Source organism: Nicotiana attenuata, unplaced genomic scaffold (genome assembly GCF_001879085.1).
Source record: "Nicotiana attenuata strain UT unplaced genomic scaffold, NIATTr2, whole genome shotgun sequence".
Taxonomy (NCBI): domain Eukaryota; kingdom Viridiplantae; phylum Streptophyta; class Magnoliopsida; order Solanales; family Solanaceae; genus Nicotiana; species Nicotiana attenuata.
Genome location: NW_017670844.1, coordinates 107,189 through 117,766, shown reverse-complemented (window position 1 = coordinate 117,766; position 10,578 = coordinate 107,189). Strand labels below are relative to the sequence as shown.

At 35.4% G+C, this 10,578-nt stretch overlaps 1 protein-coding gene across 1 annotated transcript in view; it reads right to left on the bottom strand.

The window, feature by feature from the left end:
* LOC109243839 (protein RETICULATA-RELATED 4, chloroplastic-like) overlaps nt 1-9,324 on the bottom strand; it is a 10,119-nt gene extending 795 nt beyond the window's left edge. The window contains exons 1-7 of the mRNA XM_019410839.1: nt 8,809-9,324; nt 8,250-8,461; nt 3,704-3,772; nt 2,853-2,984; nt 2,702-2,755; nt 2,562-2,606; nt 641-774 (exon numbers count right to left, since the gene is read on the bottom strand). Of these exons, the coding sequence (XP_019266384.1) occupies nt 641-774; nt 2,562-2,606; nt 2,702-2,755; nt 2,853-2,984; nt 3,704-3,772; nt 8,250-8,461; nt 8,809-9,172 (1,010 nt within the window). The 5' untranslated portion in view covers nt 9,173-9,324. The remainder of the gene's footprint in view (nt 1-640; nt 775-2,561; nt 2,607-2,701; nt 2,756-2,852; nt 2,985-3,703; nt 3,773-8,249; nt 8,462-8,808) is intronic.
* Between the last annotated feature and the right edge of the window lie 1,254 nt (nt 9,325-10,578).

Sequence of the window (10,578 nt, the reverse complement as noted above, 5' to 3'; positions counted from 1 at the left end):
TGTGTGTGTGGGGGGGGGGGGTGTTGTAATTGTATTGGGTTGACAATATTAATATCCAGATATCTACACTTGGTGTTTTCAGACAGATCAGAATAGAGCCCTGACAAAATATGACATCAGAATAGTGAATAAAAGAAAACAGAAAAATGAATAACAGCCCCTCCCGGGATAACAGACGAGGGGGGTGGAAGCCAAATGGACTGGAGCCCTGGAACACCAAACTGTATTCATTCGAACAATGAGAAATACTCTTTGCACGCAAGCTACATCAGAAAAGCTGTACCGCACCGAGGAAAAGAAGATGATTTTTCTGGATCTAAGTATAGAAAGTAAAAGGGTACGTTGCATGATACAATACAAAATTGTGACCAGTGACATTCCATTCAGAAAGATGCTTATATTGGAGGAATATCCTTTGGACTAATATATGAAAGAATGTGGAATTATGCAAAAATGAAAACAAGCGTTACTGGACTAGAGCTTCTATTTTGCTTCTTGGGACAAGAAAAATTATGATATTTTGAGAAAAGGCAAGTATGAGAAAAATTATAACATGAGAGCACAGATCATAAACGATGAAGATCTCAAAATAACTGAAACACAAATGATTAAGTGATCAAACTCATCCAATCACACTCACCGAAGGTTGCTAGAAACTGCCATATAAACACCATAAGCTACACTTGTTGAAAGAACAGGCAAAGTCTCCACCTCTTCGGACTTATTAACAGCCTTCTTAGCATTTAGTACTGCATTTGTCACTACTGTGCCAACCTGGTGGAAAAGAAATTAATTTCATTTAGGTACCTCTAGGACCCATATCATTGTGCAAAGAATCTTGTCCAAGAAAGATAACAATATTCAACAAAAAGCGAGAATGAAAATATTAGTGATATGTTTGAAGTGAAGTTAAATAAAAATTCTAATATAGAATCAAGGACTCTTCTGCGGATTAATGACAGAGGTTATGCCAAAAACATTAATCACAGGACAGTGAGGTGATTCAAGTCAAAAAATTGTTCTTTTCCCTTCCAAAAACTTCCAACATTATCTTGGGTCAATGTGATTATCTTAGGATAAAAGTTCTAAACCAGGCTGCTGTGAGTGAGATCAATTGGTGCACAACAACTAAGCTCCGCCTCAGCATAAGGAATGGACCCCAGGTCCCGTGCTATATAGCCATCCGCATACAACAACAACAACAACAACAACAACAACAACAACGACCCAGTAAAATCCCACAAGTGGGGTCTGGGGAGGGTAATGAGTACACAGACCTTACCTCTACCCATCCACAACACTCTTCAAAATTTCTAGCCATTCCGTGGCTTTATACAAATCCGCAAATAGTATTGCCACATACATTTTGGCATAAATGAGAAAAGTTTCAGCTTCTCAAATTTCAGCTTATCTCAGAGCAATTTTCCTTAGGAAAAACTAGCTCAATATAAAACATTATATTTCTAGTATTTGGTAATTATTAAGAGTTTGATGGTGCAATGGCTGGGTAAAACATTTTCATTCTATTTTTAGTTCACTTTTAAGCTTAGTATGATGGCTCAATTGACTCAGTTATCGGTGTCACTAGTCACTAGTTATACAGGAAGAAACCCAGTGTCTTTGAGCCCAATAAGAAATCAGTAGACCGTACAGTAGGTACAAAATGTAGGTACTTTTAGGGCATTAAGGGATGGTCAACCAAAGTTGAGGCATTGGACAACAAAGAAGCAATTAATTATAGGGGAATGAAACACTGAACACCCTTGTATTCTTTTTCATAAACTTTTGTTATCAGGAAAGAGCCAAGGGTGTCGGAGACCTGGAACGTACAGTACGTGCTGAGGTTTAGATTGATATTGAACCTTTTGCATGCTATATGATTAGAAGTTTCAGCAATGACCTCAAAGGGGAAGATGCTACTTATATGGTGAGAAGCCTGGAAGTGTTAGCCACCTCTTTCTACACTGTCCTACAAAGGACCAACTATGACAGCTCTTCCTCAACATTGTAAATCTTCACTGGGTTATCCCAAGACTACAGCACAAATGTCGAATGTTGGAAAGGATTCAAGGAAGACAAATGGTGGAACACAATCCCCCCAATTCATATGGTGGATAAACAATCCCCCCAATCCACAAGGTGGATAATATGGAAGGAACAGAACATGAGATGTTTTCAAGACCGTCAATTCAATACAAAAAGATTAAGCTCAATTGTACAATTGTATGCTTTTGTTTTCTTTTGGGGTAAAGAGGAACTAGCAGGTGAAGCAAAATTAATTTTAGACCTCACAGAATCCTTATATATTTTGTTTTTGCTCGATATGTACAGCTACAGCACCATCCTTAGGGCTGGAGCAATAAAATTTACTTAACACTTCAAAAACAATAATGACCTCACAAGCAAATCACTAAAAGGATGAATGATGATAGGATCTTTAAAAGAAAGAACAATCGACACCAACAATGAGTTCATTTTTAACATATATGGATAAAGGTAAAGATGAAAAAGTCTCAGCACAAACACATCTAAGATGAAAAAAATGAAACGTTGAACATTACCAGGGAAGAGGCGGTTCCAACAGCGAAAAGTTTACTCCCATTGCGCTACAAAATTGATCCAATCAAAACCAGTTATTAGTCAATAGTTCATTCTTGAAGTTTTGGTTCCCAAGAATGAGAGCAAGACAAGAATTACATACCGCTATTGCACCTAATCTTTGCAACAACGAGTACGATGTTCCAGGCAGGGCCATCTGTATATAATAGCAAGTCAAATTTTATCCTTTAACCTTAAGGTACAACCCAGTGTTTATGACCTGAATAAAATTTAACATGATAAGCATTAATGACCTGAAAGGCATTATCTGGGCAGTTGTAGAAGAACTTAGCAATTCGTCCAGCATCACCTGCCATTCGTGGTCGGAGAGAAACAGTAGGAGCAGGAAGATAGACGAGCATGAAATCTGCTATTACGGCCATCACCTACGCAGAATAAAGGCAAAATATCAATTATAACTGTGAAACCTAGAGCAATAGTTGGTCCACAAAGAGTGTGTTGTTGTCTTCCTTCTTCCTAAAAACAGAAGTTGCACTGAAAGGAATGGATTTCTGCAGCTCAACCGCATTGAGGAAGATCACCATTTTCTACAGAAGTACATGTATTGAAAAAATGATAAACATTTCTGGATAAACATGTAGAACTTCTTAAAACCTGACCTTCTCACTTACCAAAGATTAACAATACCTTGGAGAGAATCATCGGTGATTGTCCATGAAAATATCAGTTTCTCGTTCACAATGGATAAACAACACCTTGGAGAGAATCATCAATCATTTGCCATTTAAAATCTAAGTTTCTCATTAACCAAGGATACATGACATCTTGGAGAGAAACATCAATTATTAGTCCAAGGTAAATGGAAAATGTTCCGGGCAGTGAATTTGATCTACTTTAAAGATAGATGAACTTCAGGAAAAAAAAAAGTTTTTGGAAATACAACATATATGGATAAAAGGAAATTGCTCCCGCAAAAGTGACGGCCTCCATGAAAGCTCAATAATTCTCACAGCATAAAATCAGAGGAAGCAAAAATAGGTCCGCATGGAAGAAAATCTTGTTTTCTATTAGCATTACAAGCAAAAAACAAAAATCAAAATGAAAACAGATGTATATATTAGCAATCAGAAGAAGGGCAACGTACCACATCTGCCACAACAATTTCCAGCTCGTTAAAAAAGTTTTCCCGGCGGCGCTCATACTCAGCAGCAGTCTGGAATAAAGCAGATTAATTAACAAACAAATATTCGTACTATTTTGACAGCAGGAAAGTAACAGCAATTTGCTCTAGCGCACAGGTGAAAAATGAGTTACCAATTAAAAGCACAGAGAAATAATCTCAATTTTAATACATAAACAGATAGAGAACATGAAAATAATCTGCAAAGAAAAAGTAACATAACATTGTTTTTCTTTTTGTTCGCAAAGAACAGGCAGAGCAGCCTATCATGCTGGACATTCAAGATCTTTGGGAATGGAGTCCCTGTTAATTGGGGTGATAGGGAACATTTGAAATAAATTTTCCCTATACAGCACAATGAAAAACCATAATGTTGTCGACTCAAGTTCTTATGGACCCATACGCCCAAAGATATAAAGATGGATCTCTAGCTTAGCCAAGTATGGTAACATTACAAGCCATAGTAATAGAGATAATAAAGTAGACCTACCATTATAAAAAAATATAAAAATTATAAAGTAGACCTATCCCATAAGGAAAGCAATATGTGCGGGAAAAAAGGTTGGTAAATTATGCACGCCTGAAAGGGAACATGAATCCAGAGAAGAAAATATAGCAGTTGGACTTTGGCAAGCGACGATAAAAAGAGGATTCAGCCAATGAGGATTGCCTTCTAGCACTACAGAAAACATAAACCACAGCAATGACTTTGGAATTTCCCACTTCTTAAAGAAAAGATGAAGCAAGTGCATGCTTGCACAAGAAAAAGAGTCCTTTATCGGACATAGAAATTATCGACCATGAGAAACAAGTTTTCCATAGCTGCTCCAAATGCTTTTCTGACTAGTCACATGAAACTATATTGGTTAGGACGTTAGGTCTATACGAGTATAATTTCTTTTTCTATGTATTTCTTTCTCCTGTAAAGAAGTTGAAGCTCACTTGCAACCAAGGGTGTGGCCTAGTGGTCAGTGAAGTGGGTTGAGAATCATGAGGTCTTAGTTTCAAATCTTGGCTTAGGCAAAAAACACTAGGGATCTGTTTGGAAAGCCACCCGGTAATTGGAATTGGTGTAATTACTAGGGTAGTAATTACACAGACAAGTAATTACACAATATAGTAATTACGACGACATGTTTGTTTGTGATAACGTAATTACAGTGTAATTACAAGCGTATTGTTTGGTTGTATAAGTGTAATTACATAGTCAGATAAAATTTTAAATGAAGTAATTATCAGAAGTTGAAATTTAATATAAGAAATATATGCTTATAAATGATTTTTATAAGTATAAATGGTATTAGATTTGGTATTTGAGATACATATTTTTTCTTGAATATGCATTAATTAGTAATTATATATTTATAATTAATATTGTAAAAATAATTGATATATATTTTTCAAATTAATAATATTTAGTTTAATTAATTATAAAATTAAAAACATACATTTTGTAAGAACATCATGAAATGCATATTTGATAAAACAAATTAATAGTTACAAATATAATATCATAACATTATTCAAATGTTTGACAAAACTAATCTATCAATTCTAACTAAAAAATGAACAACACGTAATATGAAACAACAAGCCAATACTACTAAAACAAGTAAATTGGAACCATAAATCTAATACAATTTCAAAATCAAAAAAAAATAGTTTAACATATGTCAAATTCCAACATAATAAAAATACATTCAATTATAACTTAAAGATTAGGAAACATAATGTTTATAACCTCATTCAACAATGAAATTCTACTTTAACGACATCACTCATTATATGTCAAAGTTTGTTAATGACTCATTATTTCTAATATTAGGAGGTGTAGTTTCAAAAACTAGAATAATAACGCGGTTACGCTAAATGAAGAAATAAAATAAATAAAAAATAAAATATACGAGCAATTACATGTAATCAAAAGAAGTAAAGGTAGAGAATAAAGATAAATAATGTACAAAGAAAAATATATTTTAAAATTAAAAAGTAAAAATAAAATAAAAATTCAAATAAAAAGAAATTAAAATAATAGAAATAAAAAGTTATAAAGAAAATAAATTAAAATAAAAACAAAAAGGAAAAAAATTCAAAAGTTACCTTGTAATTACACAATTTAATTACTACCAATTCTCACCTCCCCTTGAGAATTGGAAAGTATAATTACACATCTCCAATTACACTATGTTGACCAAGTAATTACTTGGCCAAACAAACATGCCTAACTTTGTATTTACATCCAATTACACTCAAATCCAATTCCTAAGTGGCTTTCCAAACAGGCTCTAGGTAATTTCTTCCCATTTGTCCAAGCATTGGTGGATAGAGTTACCCAATACATGTATTGGTGGGAAGTAGTAGGTAAAAATGGAATTAGTCGAGGTGTACGCAAGTTGGTCAGTACACTATGGTTATCGATAAAAAAAGGAAGTTGAAGCTAACTTCGGGCAATCCAGTTTTGGCCATATAAGAAGCCCACGAAACAACCTTTGAAATAGTCCGCTGAAACATCTCCACCCCGATCCCAACCCTCGAAGACCCTCAAAACTGCAACTGGATGAGGGGTCTGTGCAACCAGAGTTCACGGCTATCCAGCTTAAACCCAAATGGGGCCCAGCTTTACAACAAAGAGAAAGGAGAGGCTGAATCCAATACTCTCATTAAATTTCATCTTACCTGATCAATAAACAGACATGACATTTTACCAAGCATAACATACATAAAATAAAAGTTAGGAACCCGATGTTCCATTATAACTAAAGAAAAACTTCAAACATTCTTATCGTTAGCATGACCACAGAGGACGTTAAGGACGTGAAAGGATTCTTGGAAAGCATCTAGAAACTAGATGTTTTGACTATTATTTAAAGAACAAAGATTGAAAAAAGGGAAAGAGATGAACAAAGAGTTGTAGACTTCCCCCGGTTCAATAAATTTTTGAAGGTTGCACAGTAAAGCACAAAGCACTCCCCACTTTTCATCATCTTGTTCTCCTACATGGTAAGCTTACTCCTATTGTCAACAATTCCCAGATACAATTTCCGGATAGTTCTTATTACTCATAACAAAAGATAAAATTTTTAATTGTTTTCTAGAGTAGGATTTCACCTTTCACTAACACCAAATACGGTTTAACTAAAGTCTTAACATCAAAATACCAGCAAAGTCTTAATATCAAACACAAAACAATGAAAGAAAAAGGCATATTTTTAGAAAAAATAAAATAATTCCTCAAGTACAACGTTTTTCTTCATAAGCCAAGTGTGCTTCAAGAAGAATGCATCCAAAAAGTTAAACGAAAGAAAATAAACACATAATTTGAGCTCGATAAATCTCCTTTGTTGTTAGTTTATTATGAGTCAATGCTCATATTGTCTGAACCGATGAGTTCATAGCCTACTAGCAAGCTCATCTACTGATAATCTCTCCTAATGATGGTTTCTTGATCGACTCCAACACTTCAGCAAACAGACAATCGCCAAATTAACAAATATCCTCCCAAAATTTCAATCTTTACTCCCAACAACTCTACCCTCTTGCAGCAATCTTAATTTTTGCGTAAAAGTCTCTAGTTCGTCAATATTTTATTCGTCATGGTAGTTAAAACATGAAAATTCTCATTCCTATAGTATGTCTCCCATCTAGGAAATCACTACAAATGTGTCAAAAAGGACAATCAAATACTACCTCATCCGTCCATAATTAAAATCAATTTTGACCAACTTCCAAAGTTACATGACCTAGATAAATTCACCTTTGGACAATAGACACGACATTTAGAAACTACAGCAACATCACAAATTCTACCATTTCAGCATGACAACATAGTACAGAAAAAATGAAAGAAAAGTCTCTTATATTTAGGGGTAGGTTCAAAATGGTCCCTCAAATATACTCCTGAGTAGCTTTGGCCCTTTAAGTTTGCGCTCACTTTTGGTCTTCGTCAAATATTTAACAAACTAAGGAAAGTACTATAGGTGTTAGGTCCCGTTAATTAAGAAGTACCCAACCACCTATTGTATTAAGGGGGTGCTTGGATTGGCTTATTTTAAGTGTTTATTGGCTTTTAAGCACTTTTTTAGTTTGTGTGGTGTTTGGCAATGATACAAAAGTGCTTAAAAGCACTTACTTTTAGGCATAAAAAGTACAAAAAATAAGCCAAAAGCCAAAAGTTGGGCATTACCAACTTATGGCTTTTGGCTTTTAGCTTAAAAGCTACTTTTTATAAGCCAATCCAAACACCCTCTAAGAGTTAACCAAGTTTTAGATTGTAACCTTTAGCATCTTCTTGATGCCTATAATGCAATACCTTACTTCATCAAAAAAGAAGTACCCAACCACCTAGAAATGCATGCCTTCCCCACTAGAAAATCGCCTAAATTGTGTCAGAAAGTGCAGGCAGATAGCAAATATTTTTAAAATCAAGGCCAAATAAGTAAAACAGCATTGAACTTTAGGGTGGAAACTAGTAAATTTTCAAAAATTGAAGTGCTAAATGCCAATTCCCAACCTTGGTGAATATACCAACGCCGCATTCCATAGCAATCTTAGCTAAGAAAAGATCATCTGCCAAAAGCCGCTCCCTAAACCCTCCAAATTGAAGCAACCATGCCAATAATGGAGATTTCTCTAGCTCAAAGAACCTTAATACTATGGATCCAGGTATTCTCCCATCCTCTATCGCTGCCTTCATATCCTTCGGCAAACTCTCCAATGACCTACCTACAGAAGCAGATACGGATCCAAAATTTAAATCAGTTTCAGTTAAATGCACTTAAAATGCAAAAAGAATTACACAATCAGATCAATTCTAAGCATTAATTGGTAATCTAATAAAAGGAAACTACTGCTATCACTGGCTAAAATTCACGGATAGTATAAAGAAAAAAAAATACTATCCGCGTATATAACCCAAATCCAGTTTAAATTAGTAAATACAGAATATGATTGCACGACAGAGAAGAATTCAGGATTTTAAATCGGTCCAAATTACTACTATATGTATTTTATTTATTTATTTGAAAAAAATCAGTGTATATATAGAGTTTGAGGTAAAAACAGCGAGTTACCTGCCTCCGTCAGTGCCATCAAAGCTTCCTTTTTGTTGTTTTTCTGATCGCCGCTCTCCTCGTTATCACCACCGCCGCCACCTCCACCGTTTCCGCTGCTGCCTCCATTACCTCCATTGAAATTATCGTCTCCACCGCTGCCGCCTGAAGCAGCGAAGGATAAGAGTAGGAATGTGCGGCGGCTGGCGGTGAAATTAGGGCGGGAATTCATGGAGAACGAGAGGGAAGTAACACGTGTGTTGACGGCATTAGATATGGAAACGGAGGTGCGGAAGGGTGAAGAAGGTGGTGAGGCGAATGTGCCGTTGTAGTGTGTTGTCACCGGATGGAAGTTGACGGCGGCGGTGGCGGCGGCGATCGGCATGTTTGATGGTGTTTTGGGTTTATGCCTTTTCGCTGTTTGATCTTTTGCTGCTGTTATATATACTGTGTTTTTTCTATCTGAATAGGTGAGCGTAGCTGTTTGAGTGAACTTTTAGTACTATGGTTTGCAGAACAGAGTGGGAGATGTGTTTAATGTGAGTTTAGGTTTTTATGAGGAAGAAATTGGGAAGTAATTTCACGCGCACACCAAATAGAGGTGGACAGCACGCTTACCAACTTTGGGGGCATGAACAAATGAAAGAAATCACCTAGATTTTTGCCTTTGCTAAGATTTATAGTTCATTGCTCACTATAGCAATAAAATTATTTTATTTAAATGAAAAGTTTGGAATTAAACTTTTAAATAGGCAAAATGGTCTTCTAACCATTTAAACTTGTACCTAATTGTCATGACGGTAAATAAACTTACAAAATTCCTACATGAACATTCAACTTGAGCATAAGTGAACTAATAAATACCTCCGACCGTTGACTCAATTTATGCACCATCAGTTATTCCTAGTCAGTTGTTGTGCGCGTAAGTCACGCCTGGCAGGAGCGTGAATGAGCTTTTTTCAATGCCCAACGGTAATAAATCCAAGGGCCCATCTATTTAGAGGGATTCTTCTTCCTTCTTTGGCCTACAACCTCCATTATTGACGTATACAAGCTCTGTAGCACTTCTTCTCTTCAAATTTTTTACAGATTCAAGTCAATTTTTTCCTTCTCTAGATCGATGTTTTATTCTTCATGCCAAGAATGCAATGGAACGTCGTGTACTTTGTCGTTGTGGAGTTGATGTTGTTGTGTGCATAACATAGAAGCCCACCAATCCGGGTAGAAGGTTATTAGGATGCTCAAAGTATGGTACAAGCAGTTGCTGTAATTTTTTCGGGTGAGTGTTGACCCACCTCTTCCAAATCATTACAAACAAGTGACTTTGAGACTGCTATCAAGAATTCGCGTCAATGAGCAGCGAAGGAATAGGGAAAAATAATATGTAATTGCGCTTGTTGTTGCACTGCTTTTTGTAGTGTTATTCTTAGCTCAGGATCTTTGTATTGTGTGTTTATTCTTAACAAACAATGACAATGTCAAGTGTATAAAGTATTTTGTTGCAATAAAAAGTGATGCTTGGCATTAACATCTGAATATATATTAGACAAGTTCAAAACAACCATCTTGATTGTCAAAAGTAGGCCTACACACTAGCAAAAACCAATTTACTATTGTGCCTAAACCAGACCAAAACAACATTCATTAACTAATTTCTGAATATTTCAAACTAAATCTTGCACAAAAAAAATAACCTAGAAATAATTTCTAATACTAACAGACTTAAACTTTCACAAAAAGAAATATTTCTTCAAATTATTATAGTTGAGACTGGTTGAAGTTGGACTGAGA